Source organism: Temnothorax nylanderi, unplaced genomic scaffold (assembly GCF_030848795.1).
Source record: "Temnothorax nylanderi isolate EJ_2023f unplaced genomic scaffold, tnyl_v1.0 TNYL_tig0032_pilon, whole genome shotgun sequence".
Lineage (NCBI taxonomy): Eukaryota > Metazoa > Arthropoda > Insecta > Hymenoptera > Formicidae > Temnothorax > Temnothorax nylanderi.
Genome location: NW_027249094.1, coordinates 672,328 through 698,779, shown reverse-complemented (window position 1 = coordinate 698,779; position 26,452 = coordinate 672,328). Strand labels below are relative to the sequence as shown.

General features: G+C 39.9%; 4 protein-coding genes across 11 annotated transcripts in view; 2 read left to right on the top strand and 2 right to left on the bottom strand.

Annotated features, from left to right (window-relative positions):
• LOC139770753 (protein Skeletor, isoforms B/C-like) overlaps nt 1–6,106 on the bottom strand; it is a 71,942-nt gene extending 65,836 nt beyond the window's left edge. Inside the window, exon 1 of one of the 2 annotated variants that reach the window (XM_071702915.1) lies at nt 6,088–6,106. The gene's annotated coding sequence lies outside the window, so the exon portion shown is untranslated. Of the gene's footprint in view, nt 1–5,197; nt 5,282–6,087 lie in introns of those variants that run through there. The other variant, XM_071702911.1, reaches the window with a different exon arrangement.
• Nucleotides 6,107–6,830: 724 nt separating this feature from the next.
• On the top strand, nt 6,831–9,719 carry LOC139770756 (protein BCCIP homolog). The gene is made up of 3 exons (XM_071702923.1): nt 6,831–7,108; nt 8,347–8,598; nt 8,691–9,719. Exons 1-3 carry the CDS (start codon nt 6,998–7,000, stop codon nt 9,231–9,233), a joined length of 906 nt encoding a protein of 301 aa, XP_071559024.1. The 5' UTR covers nt 6,831–6,997; the 3' UTR covers nt 9,234–9,719.
• Nucleotides 9,459–18,271, bottom strand: LOC139770754 (uncharacterized). Of its 5 annotated transcripts, none has more exons than XM_071702920.1 (10): nt 17,969–18,271; nt 17,458–17,536; nt 13,740–14,177; nt 11,884–11,997; nt 11,701–11,795; nt 11,378–11,531; nt 11,095–11,223; nt 10,875–11,020; nt 10,231–10,753; nt 9,459–10,129 (listed from the first exon to the last, which is right to left on the bottom strand). In XM_071702920.1, exons 3-10 carry the CDS (start codon nt 14,170–14,172, stop codon nt 9,816–9,818), a joined length of 1,908 nt encoding a protein of 635 aa, XP_071559021.1. In that variant the 5' UTR covers nt 14,173–14,177; nt 17,458–17,536; nt 17,969–18,271; the 3' UTR covers nt 9,459–9,815. The 5 variants fall into 5 exon arrangements, with proteins under 5 accessions (XP_071559021.1, XP_071559020.1, XP_071559019.1 ...); XM_071702919.1 differs by lacking the exon at nt 17,458–17,536 and adding an exon at nt 14,852–14,954; XM_071702918.1 differs by lacking the exon at nt 17,458–17,536 and adding an exon at nt 14,852–14,909.
• A 4,441-nt stretch (nt 18,272–22,712) lies between these two features.
• On the top strand, nt 22,713–24,889 carry LOC139770750 (maternal protein exuperantia-like). Of its 3 annotated transcripts, none has more exons than XM_071702908.1 (5): nt 22,713–22,804; nt 23,306–23,368; nt 23,602–23,723; nt 23,795–24,039; nt 24,315–24,889. In XM_071702908.1, the coding sequence occupies exons 1-5, from the start codon at nt 22,801–22,803 to the stop codon at nt 24,619–24,621; spliced, it is 741 nt and encodes a 246-aa protein (XP_071559009.1). In that variant the 5' UTR covers nt 22,713–22,800; the 3' UTR covers nt 24,622–24,889. The 3 variants fall into 3 exon arrangements, with proteins under 3 accessions (XP_071559009.1, XP_071559008.1, XP_071559007.1); XM_071702907.1 differs by having other exon boundaries at nt 22,732–22,900; XM_071702906.1 differs by lacking the exon at nt 22,713–22,804 and having other exon boundaries at nt 23,020–23,368.
• The last annotated feature ends 1,563 nt before the right edge of the window (nt 24,890–26,452 follow it).

The window sequence follows — 26,452 nt, the reverse complement described above, 5'->3', positions numbered from 1 at the left end:
TTATAAACTTCCCGTTTGCTACTTTGACGTTATACGATGCCTTTCTTCCCATTCACTGCGCAGTCTATTCTGCTTTCCGAGCTACTTATTAGATCCTTCGTCCCACTTAGAGTACAGTTTTATTAACCATTTCCACCTGCCTCCTCCCTCTCCCCCCTTTCCCCCATCCCCGGCGGTAAATTCAATAACAATACAGGCACCATAAGTTCGATCTCGCGCGTACCAATTTCTATCAACTCAATACACATCATACCATCGAAGACGGTATCTTTTCCTTTCACTTCTCATCGATCTGAAAATACTTCGCGAATTGACAAGGCTATATATCGCGTCGTTATCGTAAGCAACAGAGCCAACGGAAAAGTGTTCTCAGTAAGACTGAGCGATTGCAGAAACTATGTCGATTAATACGACGCATGTATGTGAGAATAATTTACTAAATATTTTTTGTAGATTACATAATTTAATATACACGGTGTTTCGCTTCAAGTTTCGACGCCGTATTTCGTGAAAAGTTTATAAAGAGTAAAAAATGATATGCAGAGAAAAGTACCTTAGAATTTGAAAATCATTGTATGATCTAACTACTTTTTCTTCTAGCCTGTTGTTTCATATATTATTTTTCTTGTCTTTAAGATCAAGATACGGGACCTCGAAAGGTGAAATATACCCTCTGTAATACATTTCCGCCGTTTCAGAACTAAAGAAACGGAAAACGAGAGACGATTCATTGGAACGTTCACCGAAAGCGCACGATATCCTTTTAGAAAAGACACATACGTAACAACGGTCAGAAACAATAAATGGTTTCGGGAAGCCAACGTTGAGGGATGAAGCGAAGGAAACACCGAGAGACAGAGCGGAAGAAATGGCGGGAGCGGATCCCGCTGGATGTTACGACGTAAGGAGTAACACGATATTCCCAATCCGGCGCGGAAGCTTTAGAAACGAGATAAAGAAGGGCTCGCGAGTGCAATAAATCCCCGGGTTTCCTTCGCCTCCCTTCCCCCCCCCCCGCCGTTTCGTCCGCCGCCGCCACCGCGCGCCAGCCCCGTCGTAAAACCTCGAAGGAAGCTGATGTCGACGCTTGATCGAAATGAATTTACTGTTTACTCGTGGCCGCGTCGCCGCCTCTGCGATACGATTCAAGAGTGCAAGCTATGAAATATAGCCCGCGCGCGATATATACCCCGAGAGCCGCGGTTTAAAAATCATTTCCCTTTCCCACCCCCCCCCCCCCCGCCCGGCCCCCTTTCCCTGCCGGCTATATCGATACCGAAATGTGACGGCAGCCGCGGAATACGAACGAACTGAAATGGACGTGTCGGGAATTAATCTCCAGCCAGCTTCCAAAGCGAATTGTCTCCCCGCTCGTTTTTCTCCGGTTCCGCAGCTGCGTAGCGAAATGCCTCGATGTTCTCGCGACAATCAACGATACGCAAACTCGCTATACCGCGTTTCAAGGAGCAGCTATTTATTCTTTATTATTCGAGGCCATCGAATCCAAAGTCAAGAGCCTTTGTCTTCCCTGTCAGCAAAAGTCAAAAATTAAAAGATACCTGCTTCAATTTCGAAAATCTCGAAAAATTTAGCTTACGAATTCGAAGGAACCGTCTTCGAAAAGATCTTCCGTGTGTTCTGAGACGACTTGCATAAATTTCTCTCTCTCTCTCTCTCTCTTTACGTGCATGCAGCAGTATATCGCCGTCTCCGGTGTATCTCTGGTGTTTGTATCACGCGAAACTCGGCGACCGTGCGCCGATAAAAAAGGACTGACATTTGGCGCTAACTACGACGTTAACTGCCACGGGCCGTCGCTTCGTGTACGCATTCCGGCTGTGATTGTGGTTCAGTGATCATTATGCTCTCTCTATGGACTTAGTATCCATTCTCACGTCAGTTCCACGATCGAACCTTGGACTTTTCCTAGTCCGACCCGGTATTTCAACCCGCTTTTTTCCAACTTTGGTAAACAAGGGGATCGTTCGGAGGTTCATTGAACGAGATGATGAATCGGACAAATGAAATCACAACGCGGTCAATTGCACGCCGAGTCAAAATACATACTACCACAAATTAGAATAACGCGATAAATAATAAATGATTTCTTTCCCGACACTCTCGCCGAGGGAAAATAAAAATTCTAGATTAATCACGAAATCCATTAATATATGGATTTAGAATCGCAATTGTGCAACAAAATAACCTTTAAAAAAAGCTTTAATAAAAAATTTGAAAGAAAAAAATTGACGTTAGTACGCAATTACACATAGTTTTAGTCTTTTCTAAATCTCTCTATGTTTGTATCTTATCTGCGAAACGAGCGCTTTTACAAAACGAGATAAAAAATGAGAGTTGTCTTCTCTAATTAATGTTGTATATATCAATTGTTATATAAAAGAGTCTCGTTTTCTGCGCGTTAGAGGACACCATTACATAACAATAATTCGTAACTTGTTCGCAAAATTGCTCGTTCCCGACCGGTTATACCCGCGAATACGATCTTTTGCGCGCGATAAAAAGGAGAGAAGGAAAGGGGAGAAAGAATGAAAGAAAGGCGAAGAGGAACACCGTCCCCGTTTGCGTCGCGGCCCTCTTTGCAGTCTGCGGAAGACGCGCGACCTAAAATCGCATTTGAATAAAGCAATTTGTGCACGCGCCGTAATCCAATTCGACCCTCTCGCTAGTTTTCGCTACGCGGAAGCACCGATAAATCAACCAGTTGCGCGGCGCATCGGCCTCAGCACGCCCCTACGATGTAGCCATATGGCTTAATTTCGTTCGTAGAGCGTGTGGTACTTCGAGAGGCCGGGGGGGGAAAAAAAAAGTGTTTTGCGTATGAACGGGAAAAGGTGACATCGCGATGCCGCGACCCGCCGATTATATCCGCTCGATTGCCAATAACAGATGATTTCCGCGATATTGCATTAAGCTCGAGGTAATCTCTCGGCCAGTTCGTATTCATTTGAATTACGTTACGGGCTCGGAGATCGAACTTGATCTCATTCTTATCTCGCTGAGATAGAAAGACCTCTTTATTGGGATATTTATAAAAAAGTTTTTTATTACGGAAATAAGATTCGTGTTATGGCAGTTTGACAAGCTGATTGTATGTTTGTAGACACTTAGTACAGTCAAGATTTATTATTATTTATAATTAAGTAAATAATATTGTACAATTAGTGCCCTAAGATTTCATTCATTTGCAGTGATTAAAATGAGAACCGGTCTTTGCAGACACAAAGTCAATCAATTTGCTCTTTAATTAAAATGAGAAATCGATGAAGCACTTTATCAACTTTAATGCGAGCTCGCATCAAATAATTTTTCACATAGCGTAAAGGCGAAATAATGTATTTTTCGTCTCGATCCTCGGATCTTCGCATCTCCTCGATTTTTATCTTGGACAAAAGACAACGGAGTGCCCACGGTAAATGACTAATTTAAAGCGCGTTTAAGCACAGTTTACGCAAGCTGATTCACGTAACGGCGCAAAGCGCGTACGGACGACGTGTACGGAGCGGCGCGTCCGAGGCTGCGCAAAGCGCCCTTAAAGGGGTAATCGTTATAAATCGTCCGTTAGAATGTCCCAAACGCAATCCTCAGGCCCGCAAGGGGATTGATGGATTTTTACGTCCGACTGATAGAAATAAACGTCCATTTCCCGCGTCATAATTATCCCCCTTGCTTTCTTCCGCACGTCACCGCGGAGCCCTCGATAATTTCGACGCGGCTGTTTATCGCGACGAAACACCCCGAGATCTCTTTACTCCGCGAAATCATCCGAGTAAACATTCCCACGCGTAAATCCATCTATTTTTCGGATCACGCAGACTAGAAGAACTTGTTTCGTAGCACTGCAATATCGAAATGTAACGCTGCTGCAACAATTTCGCGACGTGGAGACGATAACATATTCGCCGCCGAGAGAACAGATAAGACGGCAAGAATCACTAAAAGTGGATTTACCGGTAACTCTCCTCAAGACAACGGCATTACCGGAAGAAAGTTCTAAACGCGATTTACGAACATTATTTTACGTATGAAACTTTGATCCTCGTGAATGCGTGTTTCGCATCTCGAGTACGTTGGTGAGTCGTCGTGCGTGGTTAAACGCGGACTAAACGCTCCGTACTCCGTAATCGGAGTAAAAATGACACATGTAAAATTTACTACCTAAACATCACAACGGAAGAACGAGGCGAGAGGAAAAGACAGAAAGAGAAAAAGATAGATAGAAGAGAGAAAGAAAGAGAGAGACAGAGAGAAAGGGAGACAGAGAGAGAGAGTAATTCTCCCCTGAATTTCGCACAAATCGGGATTCCAGCCTGTTCGGAGCCCGTCGATAAACGCCTCGCGGGAGCGAGAGTTCCCGATGGAAGCAGGAAACGAGAACGTAAAGTAGACAGTCCAAGGCAGGTGAGACAGCTACGCTATACGGAGCAGCGCTAAGAAACATCGAACAGCCAAGAAAAACCAGAAGCAGCTTGTTGTTTGCGCTCGCGATGTAGGTGTACGTGTTCCAGGTGTCTGTGTACACGTGTCAGGGTGTGTGCGGGTGTATGTATGTATATGGCGTGGAAATGTGGCGGGTACGCGAATCGTTCGCGCGGCGTACACCGCCGGACGAGGTGAGAGAGTGGCGGTCGAGAACATCCATTCAGACGAACATCTAGGGGGAAACCAGCTCTGCGATCGCGAGACGTCGTCACGGCCGCGGCACGGTCCAACTTCCGACTTCCGACGCCGACATCGCGGGAAAGTGGCCCTTCCCCCCCCCCCCCGCGCCTCTCCGGGAAAAAAGAAAAAAAAGAGAGAGAAAAAAAAACAGACAGAACGTTCGCTCGCGGATGACGACGCTCTCGATCCATCTCGAACGAAACACCAGAGGAACAGAAAACTGGGAAACAGAGAGACAGAGAGAGAGAAAGAGAGACGGAAAATAAAGAGAGGAAGAAGAAAGAAAACAGAACAGAGAGAGAAAGAGTGACAGCCATCTCACCGCCCGCGCCACAGCTCAAAGCACTCACTAAACGTCACGGGAGAGCACGGACAGGGAGGAACTGCCGATTGGTGGTGGTGGTGGTGGTGGTGGTGATGGTGGTGATGGTTGGTCAGTGTCGGTCAATTGTTGCTGTCTACGTTCAACGGGGCAAAAGTGTTCTATAGGCCTGGGACGTGCTTTTCGATAACCTACAAAGAGCACTGGCTCCTCTGCCCCTGTATGTCGTCGCGTTACACGACGGTCGCCCGCGTAGCGGCCCGGACCCGACGTACGCCGTGGTGCCACCTGACAGACTCCGGGAAATTCGAGAAAACGGCATTTCCTTCGGCCCATGCGCGAGAACTTTAATCGAATTTCGGCGTTGCAGCGCCGCCGACAACGGCGGGGGGCGGCCTCGCTCCGCTGCACGTGATCGACTCCGGGGATCGCGAGGAAATTTGAATTTTGCCGCGCGCGCGCGCGCGACCGCCGGTTTCCCCGATTTCTTTTTTCCCCGGGTGACTCCCCGACGCCCGAGGATCTCCCGCGCTACGGTAATCGTAATGACGGTTCCTCCATTCGGTTCTCGCGCGTCCTCGCGATTCTCGCCCTCTCTCCCGATTCCTCCGCGATGAACGCTCGATAATTGTCTCGCATGTAATAATTAAGCAGAGTAGCGTTAGAAAGAAAAGCATGGAAATCGCCGCTGCTTTTTCCCCTTCTTTCACGCTTGTCGCGATAATGTTAAACGCATAATTGTAGCCTATAAAGTTACAGGCTGTTACAGAATGTTTAAATTATCTCTCGCAGCAATCTGCGCACCGCCATTTACTCGCCTAATGGCGAATAAGCGCGACGAATTTTTGAATATTTTAAGAGGAGGCATTGAGAAACTCGTACGGTAGATTGACGAATTTATGAAAGTAAAATCGAAACGTTCAATCGACATTGCTCGAGATTGGAACGGTATGATTAAAGCGGATGCGTTAATCAGGGAGATTTCTGCGAAATCACCTTTTACATACGTCAATTAGAAGAACGACACATCGTTGCAACTTGTTTGCTGATTTTACAGTAAAAATACGAATATTTATGTTACTCACCTCTCGCCTCGCGCGACCCCGTTCTCGAATTTTTGCGCGCTGTCCGGCACACGCTCCACATTTACTACACGGGGCGTTAGAACGTTGACACATAAATTAACGCACGACGACTGTGAGTTAAGTGAGCGGAACCGGTTTTTTGTGTCCGGCCATTTGCGCGAGAGGTTGCCCGCGGAACCGTACGAGTGGCGCCATCCCGCGACGCGCCGCGGAACCATCCTACGCGCCTCTCGCGCGCAAAGCAAAACGCGAATTAATTTCCTCTTTCGCGATCTTCCATAAAATCATTACTTCGCGTTCCTAGAGATCTTTTCAGAACTAAGTTGTTAAGATCGTCCCGAAAGAGTCCAGAGACAAGTCCAAAAATTCTGCAGAAACGCCAGGCAAGAATTTGGACGAGAGTTCGCGAAGCATATATATTATGAATTATAAGAACGCGTAGACGATAACTGGAGCACATGGTTAATATTCGAATAATTCGGAGCTTTGACCGTCGTCGTGTTCAATTGGAAATGAATTTAGAATATTATTATCACGCGAATGTTAGAATTAAAAGGTTTCGATTTTTTATTCACGCGTACCGACCGCGGTATCCCTCGTCTCGGAAGAAAGTCGAGAATCAATGCAGCGCGAATGCCGCGAATCGACCGTTCGGCGGAGACGACACTGCACAGACGCGGATGGGAGAGAAATATCGCGTTCTTTCTCTAATTCTAATTCTCTTTCTCTCTTTATGTCTTTAGCCTGGTTTTATTATCGAAGGCCATCGAAGCACTATCGGCATGGAAAAAACCTGCCTTATCGTGACTGACCGTCACGGCGCACTCGCCTGCTCACAGTGTTCGCTTCGCACAGTTCGCACCAATCGCACCACGACTGTGCCACGACCACTCGCACGTTTTACGTTGTGATGGCTGCTCCGGTGAAAAAGCGTGAGATCCGGCAAAAGTTGCCCGACGACGACGAGAATGACGTCTCGTCCAGCAACGAGGACGAGGAGTATGAGATCCCGAACGAGCAGGTAAGGAATGGCCGATTTATTATCGATGAAATACATGTTACGACAATCGAGCGGTTAACCTCACTCGGCGAGCACGCGGTCGCGCTCTCCTGCCGTACGACGTACGACCCGTATGTTCAAAGTCACTCGGTTTTATTTCGTTTCAATTCATCCCCGATCCCCGAACGCGAGACCGACGCGATACGTCGCGACGTATACGTGAAAATCGTTGTCAAGGTGTCTCGTGCAGATGAAAGCTCTGTTCGATTGTTATTCTGGCATAAATAGTTGCTACTCGATAAAGAATGAAATATTGTCAGTTCGATGTAATGATCTTTATGTAATTATGATATTTAGTGCATGGATCTCGGGGGAACTGAGAAAAATTATATTTTGACAGAGATGAAAAAGCTACTTGCTTTAAATTAATTCTGCATTTATTTTCAGAAATATGTACTTATATTACGTGTTCGCTTATGAATTATTTTTATTATCAGATCTTTATTATTGAACTGGTATTGTCAGATGTTACTATTAAAAAAATTATTATTAATAACTATAATAATTTCTTGTATCTGGCTGATATTTATGAATAGAATAATTGAAACAGATGTACTTCTAATAAGTTTAGATTTTGATACGGTACATACAGATAATGAAGTAATCTGTTTCTAAGAATTTTTTAATAATTTGTGTATTTGTTATTGCTATTAATATTTTAATATTATCACAAAAATCGAGGTGTATACATATTTGGTTCTTGCTTTTAACGATTTTTTTTATGTATAAATATGCATATGCATATGTGTTATACGATATTGTGCAAGAGATGCAACAGCAGTTTGGAATTATTTCTCGTATTTTTAAAACAAATTTAAATTGTGAATATAATCGCAATTCCCTGTAGGAATAGCAAGTTGCATTTTTTTTGCCTTTGTAATGTAAAAAAGTAAATAAAGAAAATAATAAAATGCGTAGCGCATTTTATCCCTAAGTTGTCACCAAAGCCGAAAGTTGCAGTTTTTCAGGCAATCTTTCCGTATTTTCTAATATATTTTCTAATATCATCGTTACGTACATACGTACATTAAATATCACAATTATGTCACAATTACGTATTCTATCATATCAGCGCATCAAATTGACCTTTATAAACAGTAATTAATTTTTTTGGAGCTTAATTACAAATTTTAATTAATATTATATTTCTACACCTTATAAAATAAGACACATGGTACAGTAATAAGTATAAATTTTAGGGAATAGAGTTGCAAGTGGAGTTTGAAGGTCGCAATCCACAAGATCCAGACTATCATGGAATTAAAACGTTGCTGCAACAACTTTTCCTCAAAGCGCACATTGATTTAGGCGGACTCACGGATTTAATAATATCACAAAATTACGTAGGATCTGTCATTAAACAGTCAGAAGAAACAGATGAATCCGAAGATGAGGACAATGACAACGACGTATTTGGTATTACAACTGTTATCAATGTCTCCGATAAGCAGGTAAATTGATTCTTATTATTATTATTATTGTCAAACCGAAAAACTTAGTATCGATCTCTATCAATTCTATTTAACAAAAGAAATCTTTTCAGAACGTTTTATGTATACAACAACTTAGAGATCTATTGAAGCAGTTGGCAGATGAACATGCAACTGACGCAGTTAATACTATGATTAAAAATGTATTGGAAAATGACTCGGCGCAATTGGGTTTGCTTATCAATGAGAGATTTGTCAACATTCCCGCCAAGATTTCAGTGCCACTTCTTGAAAATCTAATTTCCGAACTGAAACGTGCCACCAGCAAAAATATGCCATTTAATTTTTCCTATTACATACTTATATGTAAATTATATAAGACAGAAGATAAAAAAGCCGGGAAAAAGACGAAAAACAAGAATAAAAACGCTGGCAATGACCCGGCATCGATATTGTGGAGTAATGCGGAAGAAGAAATCTTTGCGGAAGAGGCAATTGTTAGTTTCGAGTTTTCTGTCGAAGAAGAAGCAGACAGTGGTTTATCCGGAACGTGGACTGAAACGGACGATGAGATGATACCCTACAGACGAGTTCTACTTTTTGAAGCATCTAAGCTGCAATCCATATTTGATAAAATACAGAATCAGTTTTCTTAAATTCATAATGATGTTAATATTTTCTTAAACGAACGAGACGGCTGAGTCCCGTGCGAAACTTCCTATTTATGAACAGAAAACGTGCTTCTCAAAGATAGTTTTTTATATATCTGCATACAACGTAATGGTACGTTATATTAAGCTTTTTATAATATTACCTTTTACACAATGCTTATACTATACACTAATCTAGGAATATACTATTTCTAAGAATTTCGCCCATGCTTCTTTTTCATTCTTTTGTTTTTATTTCTCTTATCATGTAAGTTACAAAATATTTGCAAAATGGCCGTCGATCTTTTACTAGACCTCGTCTGGCTTCTCATATATGATAGTACAAAAATTACTTTTACAGTAATAAATAGATTTTGCATAAATTTAGGTTGAGCAAGACAGATCTATAAGACAAATTGTACACATTGAGTAACAAAGCTATATATCGTACTGTAAAATAATAGAGATAATATATAATTTAGCTGATTGAGACTTCAGGGTTTTGTTGGAATTACAAATTGTATCCGTTCAAACAATTCTGATTACTATGACGCTGTATCTGTAAACTTGAATGATTGCCTTATTGGTTTAGCTCTTCGTCTCATAGTACCAAGGATATTTAACATTTCTGAAACTGCTGGCGGCTTGCTCTCCGCTTCTTGTCGTCTTTTCCGCTCTTCTTCTCTTTGTTTCTGAAATCAACGTCTTGCTCAAATATGCCTGTTGTAATTGATCAAATGAAATACTGCATTTTGTACTGGATTTAAAGAATGTTTGAGAAATTAATGGTATTCTAAACATTTGTATGACGTATTCTAAAAATATTTGTATAGTCTGACTTACATCCGTTTGCTTCAGCGTGAAACGTCCGCCTTTAATTTGATTAATAATGTCATCGATAGCTGAAAATTAGATACATATAATATTGCAATGTATAACTTTGATACATTTACAATAAAACAAAATAATTCATGACCGATAAAACAATAGATTGTGTAATTACCGGGTTGCGCGACCGTAGGCGTTTTTTTCGGCGTAATGCCAAGCATGTTTTCCATGTCGCTTACAGCCGAGGTCAATTTTTCTCTGGTCAGCAATTTTATCGATGACTGACCAATCGTCGACGTCGGTGGTGGTGGAGGAGGTGGCGGTAACGGTGGCGGTGGCGGTTTTGAAACTTTCTCCTCTAATTCGCTGATTTTCTGTTTTAAGCAATGCACAACGTTTTCCAACTCTTCCACCGATTTCTCAGCCCTTTCGGCTCTCTGAACGACTACTTCTAATTCAGACTCCGCAAGCTTCAACTTCTCCTCGACAATCTCAAATTCTACATTCGATTCTTTCTCCTCTAATTTCTCCTGTAGCATCTGCACTTGAGAAGCATGGTTTTGCTGTTCTTCCTCCAGTAGCCTCTTTAGGGATTCCACCTCTTGCAAAACGGTCAACAATCTGCCATTCGGATCGTCTCCAACCTCGGCCATAAGAAGAGCGCTTTGGTGCGCTAAAACATTTCGTTCTTTCTGGACCTAAATGAGCAACCGGCTAATTAGTACGAGATAAGAAAGTGCAATCAATTAATGCATTTTAATTTTCAAATACTCCCACACACACAAGTTTAATAATTAAACTGAATACGTAATAACGTACCCTTTCGGCTTCCATCTTCAGAACTTTCGCGCTTTCTCTCTCGCGATCGCATTGCGTCTTCAGAGTCTGCACCTCTTCAGCCACCATTTTCGTGACTCTTTCCATATTTTCCTTGTGCACTTTCATCTCGTTAATTTTCTCCTCGCCTGCGACAGAAACAAATCAGTCGGTTTACCGCGTTTTACCAACCGCGAGATTATTATAGGAGATTTAATTTTACCTTTTTGTCGGAGGGTCCTTTCCTCCTCCAGCTGCGTGGTCAGCTGCGTCACCTGCTCCTGCGCCTCGAATTCCTGAAGCCGCGCGGAATGAAGCTCCGTTTGCAGTCGCGCTATTTCGCCGCTCAGCTCTGAAAACGGATGTTTCATTTAAGACCAGTTGCCCCATTGTTATTCTGCTAGCTTTAACTCCGATTGTTAGCAACCGCATTTTAATCGCGAATCTCGAGAAAATAGGTAATAAAATAACAACCGCTCAAACCGATCAAAATCAGCCGCACTGACCTGTCACCGTTTGTCTCAACTGATCCAAATCTTCAAAGTTTGAGTCCACTTCGTCCGACACGTCGAAATGCAGTGATTCATCCGGATTGCTATGTAGAAACTTCTGCGCCATGATTTGAGATCTTCGCTTCAGTTCACGGTTTTGTCGATACCACTGATATAATAAAATTGTGCACCATTTTAGAACAACTATATATCACTTAATCGGTATATTTTATGCACATATACTTTTATTACAGATTATTACAAATAACACGCAGATTAAATTATAACAGATAGAGCGGTATTACAAATAACACGCAGATTAAATTATAACAGATTACCTGAGAGGCTTGTTGCATAGCTTTGTGCATCGCGTTTGTTTCCACGTCATACTGATGCTTTAATTGTTCGTATTCCTTACATACCGCTTCGGAAACTGTGAAAAAGGAATAAGAATTTGATAACTTTATTCAGAGAAGATTCGGCTACACGTTATAAGGTGAAGTTTCAAATCAGGTACGTACCTGTTCGTAATTTCAATAGCTTCTGCTCCTTCTCTTGAACTTGCGACTGCAGCAAGCCATTTTCTCTCTGCAATTGCTGGTATTTCTTCTCCAAATCCCCGTGGTCTTTATTCACTGTAAAAGTTGCTCGATTACAACGCAGAACGCAATTTTCTAGCGTTAATTATTTTAAGCCTTCTTTCCAGTTATTATAGTTAGGAAACGACACACGGATGTGCGTGGGTAAAATGAGTCAGTTATCAAATACCTCGATTAAGTCGACAATCAGATTAAGGTCATATAATCCGTAGAATTATTGAGAAACGATTGATGATGTCATCGTTCGTTTCTAAAGAGTTCGCATTATGAAACAAAATATAATTCCAGCGATGATGGAACATTCATCAAAGGTGATATATAATTGTAGCCTTTTATTCAGCAAACAATTTAAGAAGCAAAAAATTTTAAAATTGCACTATGCGTACATATACACGCGTCGTCGAAAGTTGCGTTACTCTAACATGTTGCAAAGTTCTGATTGGCATATTGTTCTCCCGTTTGCTTTATCTTTTCTTTTTCATACCATATTTCAAATATTATTCTTAAATATCCTTGATAAAACTCTGACGCATTACATTACGCACGAATTGCTTATTAATTAAGCGTGTTTGTTGCTTAATTATGAATCGAGAGACTTTCAGAAGATTTTCAGAACGTCTCGCCTCCGCGATGCAGCCAACAGTTTACTTTTCGGTGCCTGCCCCTTTTCGCGTAATCTCGAACGGTCAGCCTCGCTGATCGTCCGTCAATCGACGCAACAAACCGTGAATATAGATCCCGCGAGTAACTCGCGCCAGTAATATTTCGTCCCCCCATCCCCCATCGATTTATAATTCTATCGCGTATAAACAGTGTGACTAATGGTGCGTCATTGCCTTCATTTTACATGCAGAACTGAATCACGAGATAATCGAATACACAACATTCTCGAGTGTCCATGAACTGTGTGGTGAACACGCTTTCCATTATTTATGAACTTTCCGAATTGTTTGGTCGGCTTATCATGCCCAGATGTCGAACTTTCGAAAATAACAGTCGTATGTGTGTCTTCGATATTCAAGTACAGATATGTGTATGAATCGTTATATAAACAATCTAATTGTAAGTCACTTTCCTCACTTTAAGAAGGCCAAGGACAATTTAAAGTAATCAAATCGGTATAAAATCGCTATATGTGTCGAATCGTTTGAAATATCAATCGGTAAAGGTCAGACTCACGGATGTCTCTAACTAGATCGTTAAATCCGTCAAAAAAGTCGTGTAGACCCGGATTTCCAGGTTCGGCCATTATCTACAAGTTGTAATCCAGATTTGCCAAATTTTGATCCCGGCCTGGCCTCGACTGACGACTGACGACAATTTTCTCCCTCTACTTACACACACAAGACGCTTGGCCTATTCGTGTAGTCGCATGCGTCTTGTGTACGTAAGTAGAGGGGATAAAAAGTGGCGGTGCGTGTGCGTTAGTGCGTATGTGATACCTGGCGGACATGTGTTATCAAATCACGTGATATTGAACACGTGATCTTGAACACCACCATGGCCATTCCTGCCGGGTTGCCGGGTATCACATACGCACTTGTAAGTAATATGGCTGTCGGCCGATCACAGTTTTTCCATAGCAAAAGCCCGAAGTCAGCGATCTAGTTATAGACATCTGTGGTCGGACTCCAAAGATAGTTAAGCGATATGTCTACTTATCAAGGAGTACAAGATTTGAATCATGGCAACTATATAACCATTATAGCCATTATTTAATACATCCACGTTGAATCCACGCTGCCGCGTCCTTTGACGCTTCTATAATTAATAATTACCAGCTTCGCTCTTCTGGAGCAGGTGTTTCCGCCTCTTCTCCGAATCCTCATATTTGCTCTTCCACTTGCTCTCCAAGAAGCTGTTGCTTCTGTTGAGCCTGGCGACGTCGTTTGTCTTGCAAAGACCGCTCACCGGCGTCGTCTTCTCCTCAGACTTTCGCATCTCGATGCTGGAGCTCGACAGTTGATTGTTGTTGCGTGACCTCAGCTGTACGACCGAAGCTTCGAGCTTCTCGAAGGACGCTCTTTGGGCTGCCACGTTGCCCGTCCCGCGGCTGAGCTTCTCGAAGGATCCTCTACGTTTTGGAGGACATCTCTCTTGAGCCTTGATCGCGGCCGATATTCTCGGCACCGGAATGTGAGAGTGAATCACGTTCGGAGACGTCCTCGGTGGCTCCGTGCTCAGAACAATGTTGAATTCCGTCTTGTTCATGGTGCCTGCGGAAATAAGCACGCTTGTTATCTCGTTTACTATAAGCTTTGTTAGCGATAATGGCGGAGTTACGCAGAGAGAAGGGTTACAGAATTGACCGTTTCCTGGTCAAAGTATGTCCTTTTCTAAATACAACGTATTATTTAGGCAAAAAGTTTCATGATAAAGTTATACAGTTTAATAGTAGCTAGTAGCGAAGTAAAAGAATCTTTCGTTATTATTATCATTAGATATTATTATCGTTATTATTATTATTATTGCTATTATTAAAACAATTATTGAAAAGAGAGAATATCGATACATATTTTATCGAATTTATTCTACTTCGTTTTGTCACTTTTATGTGATTTCACGGGTGAATACGCGGTTTCATTATGATATTAAATACGAAACGTAATCTTGATTCCGATAAGTAGTTTGACAAGTGTTTTGGACGAAATTCCTAAAATACACGCGTCTTATCTGTGAATGTGTAAGTAAATTCTTTATGAACAACATCATCGTTGATTCATTAAATTGCATAATCAATATCAGACAGAAAAATAACGCGTCACGATTAGATTTCTTTTACATGCGACGACCCAAGAAACGTCCCTACCTAAATGCATATCGGCACCGGTTACTTACGACAAAGGTTAATAACATTGGACATTTCTAAAAATAAGCATATTGGTCTCACCCTCGAGAGTCGAAATAGCTGCTGTGTTAAAATATTCTTGTACGCCTAATCCTGATTACTGTACGCAAATTTTGTGCCAATTTATTTTTCATTTACTATTGTTCTAAAATTTAGTATTGTTATATCACACTGTTGTGTTTAGACTGATAATCAATTCAATATTAAATAATTCGTAGGGAGAGAAAAATATTTCGAAAATATCTATGTTTCATTAACTATTATTTATAACTTTACACCGTGTAAGATTATCGAACTAGTAAGATCATATTACACTGTTTTTCGTAGTGTCAAATTATACTCAGATTGAATCGTTTATTAACCATTCGTATAGGTCGCCACTGCTCCTACTCAATATGTCATTAATTTAACTAAAACAGTGTTAATTTAACATTTAACTAAACCAATGGAGTTAAAATAATACTATTTTGCGTTAAAATAATAAATTTCGACACACATGGTAATTAAAAACAACAAAATGTTATTTAACTCAAGGTATTGGTTTGAAATTTATCCTTTAATATTTAACAGTGTATAATATATTGTGCTGAATTTAAAAACTCAAATGATTTCAAATAATTATTGCAATTATTAATTATTGCTATTAGATTGATATTAGATATCTATGTGTTCGTTGTTTTACGACATTACGGCTGTTAGCGGAGAGATATTAGAGTACTCGTGATAAGGATCTATCATATATATGTGCGCGTTCATTCACGTCGCGAAACTCGAGTTCCCGGAACGGCGGTTTGTGCGTTTCTAAAATAGGATTCCTCCCAAAAGTTTACTCGAGAGTTAGGTTTAGACGCGCGCGTGCTGAGCTTCGCGGGAGCAAAGGCAAATAGCTCTCCCGCGGGCCATTTAAAGTTAATTCGTCGGAATGCGCGTCTGTGTCGGAGCTCGTGCGGCCCGATCGTTAAACCGACGTCGACCGGAGGGTTCGGTACACGTACTTTCCCTCGGCTAAAAGTCCGCCAGGTGTTGCGATCGCTTCGATAACGTCAAGCGTAATTGCCATTCCGGCTTCCGGCAACGTCAACGTCCGAGCCCGGCTTCGTCCGAGCGCGAAAGTCGAGAGGCTCCGCAAAAATTCAGTCGGTCGAAAACCGAAACGGGATACTTCGATACGGAATACACAATACTCCTCACTGACATTCGAGATGTCAATTAGCCCTTTCATTTGCATTCGAGCGCGTGCTCCTGAAGCAGGAAAGGCGTTCGTGCCGAAATCGATAAACTGAGGCGTATTCTCGAAGCGCGTTCAAAATATAAAAGCACCCCTCGCGCAAGCGAAAACGTGGAAATATTTAGCACTTAATAAAATACTCGAGTAAGAGATATTTATTAAAGCTGCAGTGAATTAACGCGACCGTAGGAATTAGTCTGTTGATTCAATATCGTTTGATTAGAATTCGATATTTATTATTAGAATTCAATTACTTGAAGAAGCGTTTTTAGTTATAGATTTTACATTCAAAGGACATCGTTTGCCTCTTTAGGCAAACAATCGATTATTATATAAATATAGATATTTTTATTTGAAGCAGGAAGGAATTTAGAACAGAACGATTGTGTATACTCCATGCTTATCGAGCGGCTGACTATTACGATCGCTCTTTTTTGCCTCCCCTTCGCTACAGTACAACTAGTGTCATCGATCGTTGCACCACGTTAAATATTGCGTATATATATTTCGTTACACATGCACGACATAAATACCGGGGTGCACATTCGACGTCGTGCATTAGCAAGTGGCGAGCCAAGTGTCCGATAAAATCCGATTGATAGGGCACGGACTAAGTTTACGCGTTCAGAATTGTGTACCGCGAAAATGTAGAAGATAATACTCTCCAGGTAAAGGCATACCTCTACATGCGAATTACTCATGAGTGACGGAACGAGAATCCTTGAAACGTGCGTCGCGTTTAAAGGGAAAGTGACTGTGACGATTCGTTGTTAATTTATTCGGACATTATCAATTAAATGATCGATAATTTTGACGTAAGAGTATTTCTTGTCTCGTAACGGTACTTCTGTCGATTAAGTCACGTCAGTTCTTTTTACTTGAAAAAGATATTAGGGGTATTCAAATAAGTTAGAGTTTAACGGTTTGACAGGTTATATCGGGTTAAAGTCGGGTAAAAAGTTAATTTTTAAACTTTTAACCCAAAGATTAATGTGATAGGTTAATGAGTCACTTGTGTATTTTGCTTAACCTTAGAGAGTAGCGCGCCCAAAGTTAATTAATTAACTTTTTACTCGACTTTAACCTGACATAACCTGTCAAACCGTTAAACTTTAACTTATTTGAATACCCCTATTGATTTATTTCTCTGCGAAATCAGCACCTGTTTTTTTGGTATTTTTGCGGTAACGACATTTCGCAAACCCGCATGCGATAAACGATCTAAATTCGATTAAGAGTGTGCGTTTTTTTTTGTACTAATCGCGGGCCAATTGCAACGACCCTTAATTCGTGGAGTAATTTAAAACAAAAACCGCGGTAACTTTTAATTGTCAATCACGACGTCGTGTACGCGCCGCGTAACGGACTTTGGAATCGCATGTCAGATCGTACGGTAAGCACCGTGATCCTTTCACTTTACCTCTTTTTGCATCAAAGGACGACGGCCCGTCTCGTTATACGCGCGACGCTTAGATCTCATCCGAAGAATCGCGGATGCACTGTTAAATATTAAAGGATGAAATTTAAACCAATACCTTGAGTTAAACAACAACATTTTGTTATTTTTAACTACCATACGTGTCAAAAATTTATTATTTTAACACAAAAAGTATTATTTTAACTATATTTTGGTAGTAAATTAACATTGTTTTAAGTTAAATTAACGACATATTGAACAGGAACAGTGACGACCTATAGGAATGGTTAAAAATGACTCAAATTGAGTATAATTTGACACTACGAATTTAACGATGTGCAAACAGATTGCGGCATTCGCGTAACTGTCGCGGACGAGTAATCGGGTATAATCACTTTCCGAAATCGCGCGGATTACTCCTCCGAGTTGACTCGCAAAACACGACCGACGCGCGGAGCCAAGATAAATTTTTTTTCCCCCTATACAAGAACGAGAGACAGACGGTTGCACTCACGTTCGTTGCACCAACACGTGAGGTCGAAAGTATCAGGTTCTTGTTCTTTTCTCTCTTTCCTCTCCACGGGTACGGTACGTCGAGAGTCCCGCGTCGTCGGACTCGGGTCGCGACCGAGAAACTCTCGTGCGGCGTGCGTTCTCCCCGGCGCGCGTCTACGAGCGTACTGACTTCGCGCGGGCGCGTGTGCCTCGTTGTAACGTTACATTATCTCGTGGCACCCGCGGTGACTTATACGCGAAAGAGAGAGAATGCGGGACTCGGGAGAGCGTCGTGTTTCTTTAAGGAAAACCGTCCGGGCGTGTGCGCAACGCACACGCACGCACTTTCCGCGGAGCGTGCCACGCGGTAGCCTTCGACGCGTGACGCCGCGCCGCTCGATGCTCGAGGTGCGTTTTATCGCGATTCGGATAGCGTGATCAGCACTAAGGATGTCGAACCTCGTTTGAAGAAGTTACCGTCGCCTTGGATCGGGGCCCGAAGGGGGTGGGGGGGAAGGACGATGAACGTCGATGAAATATTGCTCGAAAGGAGCATGTAATACAATGTAATATGCGCGAAACATAATGCCACAGATATATCTCGTATTTTTTGTTAATAATTTTTTATACCTTGCTTTTTAAGAATTTAGACAACTTCCTGTATTATACCTTCCAAGGATAAAAAAGATGAATAGAACGTATAGGATATGTATCTTAATTTTTGGAGAAACATGCCTGAGTTGTGTGTGAATAACAGAGTATTCTTCAGTAATAAAAATTTTTATCGACGACTTTATGATTGATGCCAATTATTGATCAAAAAGAATTTAATCCGTTCCTTCTTATTTTGATGTCAGCGAAAACTCGAAAAATGGAATTATTTCGAGCTGCTTTCAACGCATGTTTGATGCTGCGTCTGAGAGGAATTTACGCAGTTAGTCAGCAGCTGAGTACACAAAAGGCGATCTGTATAGAGTTACGAATAATGAGTAAAAACTCAAATATTTATCATCAGAACCGCAGGATTTTGTAGATTAATAAATCGAGGTTTATAAGAATATACCCGAGCGTTTACCGAAACTAGAATAGAATTAATTTAAAAAATTAATAAGATATTCGCATAAAATCGATGCAAGAAAGAATTTACATTGATTAAAGTGAGAAAATTGAAATGTAATCTTACTAACTCGTAACTACGATCAAATTAATTTTTATAAAATTACTTTAAAATAATCTGTTAATATTAAAACATTAACTTAATGTATCAAGTAAAAAATTACAATCTTTTATTAACTTTATCAAAGTAAATCGTTGTCATTCTATTTAACCGTTCCACTGAGAATTTCAATCATATCATCTCTCGTATATAGCAAATTGTTGAACTGAATTGTAATCGAAATTCAACACGACAAATTTAACTTGTAAGTCAAATAAATTGCTATATAATATTTATTACATACAGAACGTGAACAATTACCGCGAATCTATCTTGGAAACGTTCTCCAGGTATGATTTGCTCCTTTCGTAAAAAGTTTCTTAAACTCTAGATTTTTTTATGTCTCTGCGACATACGTACGACTTAATTGCGATAAAAATACAGGTGCGTATTATGATGCATATCGCAGATATGCCTGAAGAATTTTATGCAAGATAACGGCGAAGACACAGCGACTATGCGATTACGCTGATAGCTGACCGTCTCGTCTCGTATATCTGCATATACATTAGAACCGCGCGCGAAACTTTATATACCTAATATACTTCGCGTAAGTGCACGCTTGAGTCACTACTTCTGAATAATCGCTCGACAATTCTTCAGTCTGCATAAGTTGCTGCGGAAGCGCATTGTTGTCGCAAGACTACATCACAAAGAAGATGCAGTTTAATTATTACATATGTTACACGCTACATGTATATCTGTGGCACGTGAACTTGATGGAATAATCTGTTTTGTTGTGGAAGAAATTATTCGTAACGTACTCTTCAGCAATTTTACAGAAATATATTAAGATTAAGCGCACAAAGGATGTCAAAAGTTCTTGTTATTTGCTTCAATTTTTAATCTTTAATTTACAATTTATATCATAATGAAACCTCGACTTAAAAAGTTCAGTCAAAGACGTTGAAAATCATAAAAAACGGGCGCAGCCCATAAAATTTTCAAAAACGACTAGAGATGGTACAACTGTTGAATCATCTTGTATGTGAAACGGGAAGTCAAATGTTATTAAGATAAATTAATAGAATTGTGATTATATACATACGTCGATGATGATCGATGTTCGACTAACTTGTTCGTTACGAAGCAATAAATCTTCATGCTTCGCAGAAGGGGATAAGTGTGAAGAGAGAGGAGCACATCTACATTACGGAATACTAAGTAACTACGCAGAAGTGATTTACTGCGATTGTATAAAGCCTATAGGAAAAACTAGGCGAGCAAACTTTCACGTGGTTCTTGCGTTAGGAAATGTACTTGGAAACCCAAGATAAAGCACTTTCGACTCGCTACTTTCTTATTATAATCCGATATCGAAAGATACAAACATTCTTTCTCCCTTTCAACCCTCGCAGTCAATGATCTGCAATTAATTATGTATTAACAATATGTATTATTAACGATATTAAATTAGTACATTATATGCATTACATGTATAATGTATTATATGTACATATATTAGCACGGCAAATCCATATGTCTAATATATTAATTGACAAGTGAACTTTGGCCATGCCCTTTCTCAAGACGATCAGGTACCAATTCTCGCGTATCTCAATATACAATTCGAGTTGTAGAAATCGCCTGACACCACTAGGCTTTAATACGCGAATTATGTATTATCATTTATAAATTTGTTCATACACAAATTACAATGGCGCTCGTAGCAAACATAAAATATCAAAGGTGAAGCGCGTTTGCTTGTGTTGGCGCGGGGCAAATTTTACACAGGATCTCTCACACGATTTTCGACAAAGAGATCGCGAAGGGAAACGCGCCGATAATCGTATGCGGCTCTTGCGACCTCGAATCGCTCTTTCGACCGTGTCTGCGGTGCCTCGAATCGCGCGGTGCAGTCGTTAAACGATTTTATTGTCTGGAATCATGCTCCTGCTTCCCTTCGTGGCCGCAGAGATGTGACTCACGCTCGTCACTCGCGTAACGGGTGTCCCGGCATTCCATGAAAACCGGCGATCCCAGGCTGGGTGCTCGAGATTATGTCGAAGAAGATACGGAGTAATCGAGCGTTTCGACTCAGCGAGCTGTGTGACTCAGACGGCACGGAAATCCTTTCTTAATGGGCGACTTTGGATCAGGACGTTCTTCTCTTGGTCCAAACTAGACCCTTCTCTTCTAAGAAATCGTTTTAATATCTTAGGAGGATTCGAAAAAAAAAATCTAAGAAGATTTGTATAATGAAGATAGAAACGATCTAAAATCATGATTAATAATTGAGGGTACACTGTAAAAAAATTTGGTAAAATTACAACTGTTATAGTGGGTAATTTTGAGACCCACTATAATAGTTGTAATTTTACAAAATTACAGTACGGAAGGAAAAAGTAACACAATATACTTTTGTATTACAATTACACAAATTAAAAATGTGTGGAAATTTACACCTATTATAGTGGGTCTCAAAATTACCTACTATAATAGTTGTAATTTTACCAAATTTTTTTACAGTGTAGGAGAGAGAGAGAGAATTTAGCTTTATTATATAAATCTTGTTATAACTTTTTGTTTATATACTTTTAAACGACTCGGCCTTACATTGTTTATGTTAATATATATACGGACGTTGCGGTTGTAATAACGCTGTACGCTCAACCGATCTGATTTTTGCGAAACGCTTCGACCGCGATGCGACGCACTTCCTGATGTGCATATTTTAACGCCGGATAATGCAGCCGTTTCATGCCGGTTGAGAGATCGCGAACACGAGGAAACATATACACTCGCAATTTGTAGTGATTGTTCAATCATTACTCTCTCACTTTTGTTATTTTAAATAGAATTGTCTGAATTCCGACACACGAGTTCGCGGACCGATTCAAGCGGGCTTGATTCGAAAAACATTTAAATCAGAATACATGAAATATGTATTATAAATTACAAAATATAATATATTAAACTAATTAAACGACACGTAAAATTATAAGTAGAATTTCTATTCTAAAATTCGATGTAGATAGATCGTCTCGAGTCATTTTATGACGTTAATAACATTTTCTCGTTAAGCATTATTGCTATCTTTTCTTTATTGTCTATCGCCTTTAGTAGATCCATAAATATTGCTCGCAAAAGATTTATGAAAATAATAAATTTGTGACTGTGCATCGATTTATAATATGATGACTCATTGTCATATTCCCTCAGATCCGTCGAGGAATTCGCCTACGTCTCGACAGATGTCGCGTCGTTTCACAATTACAATGTTTCTGCGTTTTTTAATTAATTTTATCCAAAGTACCCTCTTTTACACTTTATTCCATCTTATTGTTAGCAAGAACAAAATTGTAAAAGCGCTATCCACGTAAATGCACCCGAGAGACGAGGTGGGCGATTCGAGTTCTCACGCATTCTTATATTTTTTCAATTAAAAAAAGAATGGACAGAGAACCATGTGCCAGGAATGCTTGCGCGTATCCGGCAAATTAATATTTAATTGATATCCGCGTGACGGAAATGCAACGCGATGTAACGTGCGAGCGTGACGACATTCGCTCGCCCTACCGCTTGCGATCGCAAGCGATAGCTTCCGGCACTCCGTTGCCGATTGAATCGATCGCCGACAGTTCTGCCGAATAAGTAGATCGTCTCGAAGCTGTTAAACTAAACGCGTGACGGAAATGAGTAAATCAAACTCTCTTCTCAATTATACCTTTGTCTTGATTCTTCTTTCTCTCTTTTATAAGTGAAGTGTGAAAAAATGAGAAAAAATGCCTATGTGTAATCAATAATCATATATGTATAAATGTGATGATTGTATATAAAATGATTATATGTGATTATATAGAGTATTGTATAATCACTTAATACTATCGCATTTAGATAAGATCCACAAATATAACATCTGTCGGTAGTACTGTCACCACGCGAATAGAAAATTAATAACTTAATTCTTGAATAGCTATATAATTGCCTGTAACAAAATTTTTTTTTACAAAAAGTAAAATTTTACAAAAAAAAATTTTTTTTTAATTTTTCCCAGGCAATTAGCTATTCAAAAAGTTGTTTTATTCGCGTGGCAACGGAATATTATGTACTACCGATTATACATTTTATATTTTTGTATCTTATCTAAATACGATAGTTACTTCGAATGGTTCAACGATAACTTATCGGTTGTTCTAGCGCCTAATAAAACTTATCAGTCCGTCAGAACGAGGTGTGGTGCTTATATAAAGAATAAAAACGGTAAGTAATAGGCAATAAAAAGTGTACAACAAGCTCCTGCCTTTCTCCTGGCAGTGCTCGCACATTAGCATATCGGCTACAAAAAGATAAGAAAAGGGAGATCAGGGCCAAGCTCTCCAAAACTAAAGAAATAAAAAAAAGAAGACTTTATGCAAAGAAACAACGATCTATCGCCACTGCATCAAGAGAGGGATTGACTTATGAATCTGGACTATCATGCTACAACGTTTCAGATTTACTTGAGAATACTCCACGTGCAATGAACGATCCCAACAATTTTGAAGATGATAATTACAGGATAGTTTACTTTGACCTAGAAACTACAGGTCTTAGAAGTACTGACCAGATTTGTCAAGTGATTAAAAAAAATACATATACAGTTGAGATAGATTTTTGTACAAAAATTATTGAGAGACCTTTTTTTAGATAGCAGCATATGATGGGGTATCAACATTCAACGCCTACATAACTCCATCCATACCCATCTCGAGGTCAGCATCCGCAATAACCGGAATGCAAATCATCGATGGGGATATGTATGTACACGAAGATTTGGTACAGACAATACCCGTACGAGCTGCTCTGGACGGATTTTTGAAATATCTTGAGGAGATAAGCGGCAAAGAAAATAAGGCCTGCCAGATAATTCTTTTATCCCATAATGGCTTCAAGTGAGAAAATGTTTTTTTTTTAACCGGTCAAGTAACTGTAACATTTGCTTTTAAAATTCTAAGATTTCTGACTAATTATTCAACTTTTTGGGATGATTGAATTACGTAGAAGCCATTCAGCAAGTGATAAGGCTGATAAATAAATAATAAATTACTTATGTATTATTGCAAATTTTATTATTTATGACAGAGCTGATTACAGTTGCTTGCTTTGTTGGTAGATTTGAGAGTAAGCTTTATTGTTTTCTGTACATTTGATCTATTATTCCATACAGATTCGATGTTCCAAGAATATTGTTTCTAGTTGTTAAATTGGGAGTGATGGAGACCTTTAAAAAAACAGTGAGCGGATTCGCAGATACTCTCGATATTTTGAGGAATGCACTTCCAGAGAGGCGAAAAAATAAACAGAGCTTTTCGGTAAAAGCTCTTTTACAAGATTTCCTTCCAGGCGAAAATCACGAGAACCTTCACAATGCTGTCGATGATGTTATCATGTTGAAAAAAATTATCGATTATTTGAAAATAGATGATTTGCTGATCAAAAAGTTTGCTAAGAGCGTCACAAACATGATCGAATAGAAAATCCATTATATTCGCTAACAAAGCTTCGCTACGATCAGTATATCAGAACAAAATTTCGCCAAATTTAATTCAAAAAATGGCTAAAGCAGGTAGGTACTTATAAACAGAAATATACTAGAGAAAACTTTCACGAAGAATGCGGTTATGATGGTATCAGAGTTTTGTTTGGAGTTTGGAGAGAGCATCGATGAGCTCGAGTCACTACGTCAAAAAAACTAATTGATAAAGTTTATTCCTTGTTCTCAGATAAATAAAGATATAAATTTGTTTTGTCAGTACATAGAATAACATTTAAAGTAATTTAAATCGACCTGACTTAAATCGAATTGACGTTATATTGCCAGTCAGGTCGATTTAAATTACTTTAAATAAACTAATTGATAAAGTTTATTCCTTGTTCTCAGATAAATAAAGATATAAATTATGTTTTGTTGTTTATTGATAGAACTTGTATGTCACATAATTTTAGAGCGAGTACTCCTCCGTAAGCGCTCGTTAGGTTAGGTGCTTAAGTTTGAAGTGCTGTCATATTACTCATATTGTGGTGCTGTATGTACTGGGTGTACACTTTCCGCGCGGGTGCAGTCGCTGCGACGTTGCCAAATCTCCCTTGTTAAGGAGGTTCGATAGCTTCATCGGGGGGAGTAGTGGGACGCGGGGGTTCTGGCAACAGCGCACTAGCGTTTGAAGTAGTGGGAGAGAAGGGGATTGCTCTGATTGGTCGCCGCGTGTATAATGCGTGCTGCTGTTCACGTCGTTCACGACCATGGCAGTCTAGCAGACGAAAAATCAAGCAATTTATACTTTAATAATTAATTTTTCTACGAAATGTGCGATAACCTTCCCCTTTCTTTCGCTCATTTATTTGTAAATTATTAAGTTACATGTGCATATTTTTTTTTCCTTATTATTTGCATTTTTTCTTGCACTTATTTCATTCTGAAGGTATGCAATATATGTCATTTCCCATAAGAACCTATGTTAAAAATGCAGCCAGTTTCATGAAATTTTAATATGCTGTTCTGGAATGCAAAATAGAATTATGTGAATTTTTTGGGAATTTTTCACCGTCCCGTTTTGAAAAAAATTCACTCCAAAAATTGTACTTTTTAAACTTTTGGAGTAGATTTCTTTCAAAACGGGACGGTGAAAAATTCCCCAAAAATTCACATAATTCTATTTTGCATTCCAGAACAACATATTAAAATTTCATGAAACTGGCTGCATTTTTTTGTAGCCACTGAACCTCTTTAATCGAAGCACGCTACGTGAACTGTGATATGGCCTGTTTCAATAGCCAATATCACAAAATTTTACGCGATAACCCTTGTTTTTCTCGATATTTCTGAAAAGTTTAGATTACGATCTATAAGAGCTCCGTTTTTTGAATCTCTGGTAGGCCGCCTTCATATAATTAATATCTCGTTTCCTGTCTCCAGGAACCCCTCTACCATAAGAGCTCATGTTAAAAACTGTGATTTCAAAATTCATTTTTGCACATTTTTACACGATAACCGATGCTAAAATTTTTCGAGCACTTTTCTCGCATCTCAATTTATACGTCCATGAAGTTTTTTCCAATTTTTAGATACATCCATTATCTGTAGAACCTCCTTAAAGTTCATCAAATTTTTCGCTTATTCATTCAGAGGATCTCCCAGTCTCCCATATGGACAAGGTTCGCCGCAATTTATTCCTCGCTCCGCTCGCCGCTGAAAATTCAAAACGGGCCTGCCTTGTCACTCGGCGTAGCGTGAGATGCAGGAATCAATAATTATATCGTCCCGCTACGCCACGCACAATCCCCAATCCCCAATCCCCACGGATC

Excerpts from the sequence above, each read along its gene's own strand:
- LOC139770754 (XM_071702920.1), bottom strand. The coding sequence starts at position 14,172 with ATGAACAAGACGGAATTCAACATTGTTCTGAGCACGGAGCCACCGAGG. Across the intron at positions 11,998-13,739 it reads GCTCCAGAAGAGCGAAGCTG|TGAATAAAGACCACGGGGAT; the intron begins GTAATTATTAAT and ends CAACTTTTACAG. Across the intron at positions 11,021-11,094 it reads AAGGACCCTCCGACAAAAAG|GCGAGGAGAAAATTAACGAG; the intron begins GTAAAATTAAAT and ends TTTCTGTCGCAG.
- LOC139770750 (XM_071702906.1), top strand. The coding sequence starts at position 23,212 with ATGTACTACCGATTATACATTTTATATTTTTGTATCTTATCTAAATAC. Across the intron at positions 23,369-23,601 it reads TTATATAAAGAATAAAAACG|ATTTACTTGAGAATACTCCA; the intron begins GTAAGTAATAGG and ends ACAACGTTTCAG. Across the intron at positions 23,724-23,794 it reads GTACTGACCAGATTTGTCAA|ATAGCAGCATATGATGGGGT; the intron begins GTGATTAAAAAA and ends ACCTTTTTTTAG.
- LOC139770756 (XM_071702923.1), top strand. The coding sequence starts at position 6,998 with ATGGCTGCTCCGGTGAAAAAGCGTGAGATCCGGCAAAAGTTGCCCGAC. Across the intron at positions 7,109-8,346 it reads ATGAGATCCCGAACGAGCAG|GGAATAGAGTTGCAAGTGGA; the intron begins GTAAGGAATGGC and ends TATAAATTTTAG. Across the intron at positions 8,599-8,690 it reads TCAATGTCTCCGATAAGCAG|AACGTTTTATGTATACAACA; the intron begins GTAAATTGATTC and ends AAATCTTTTCAG.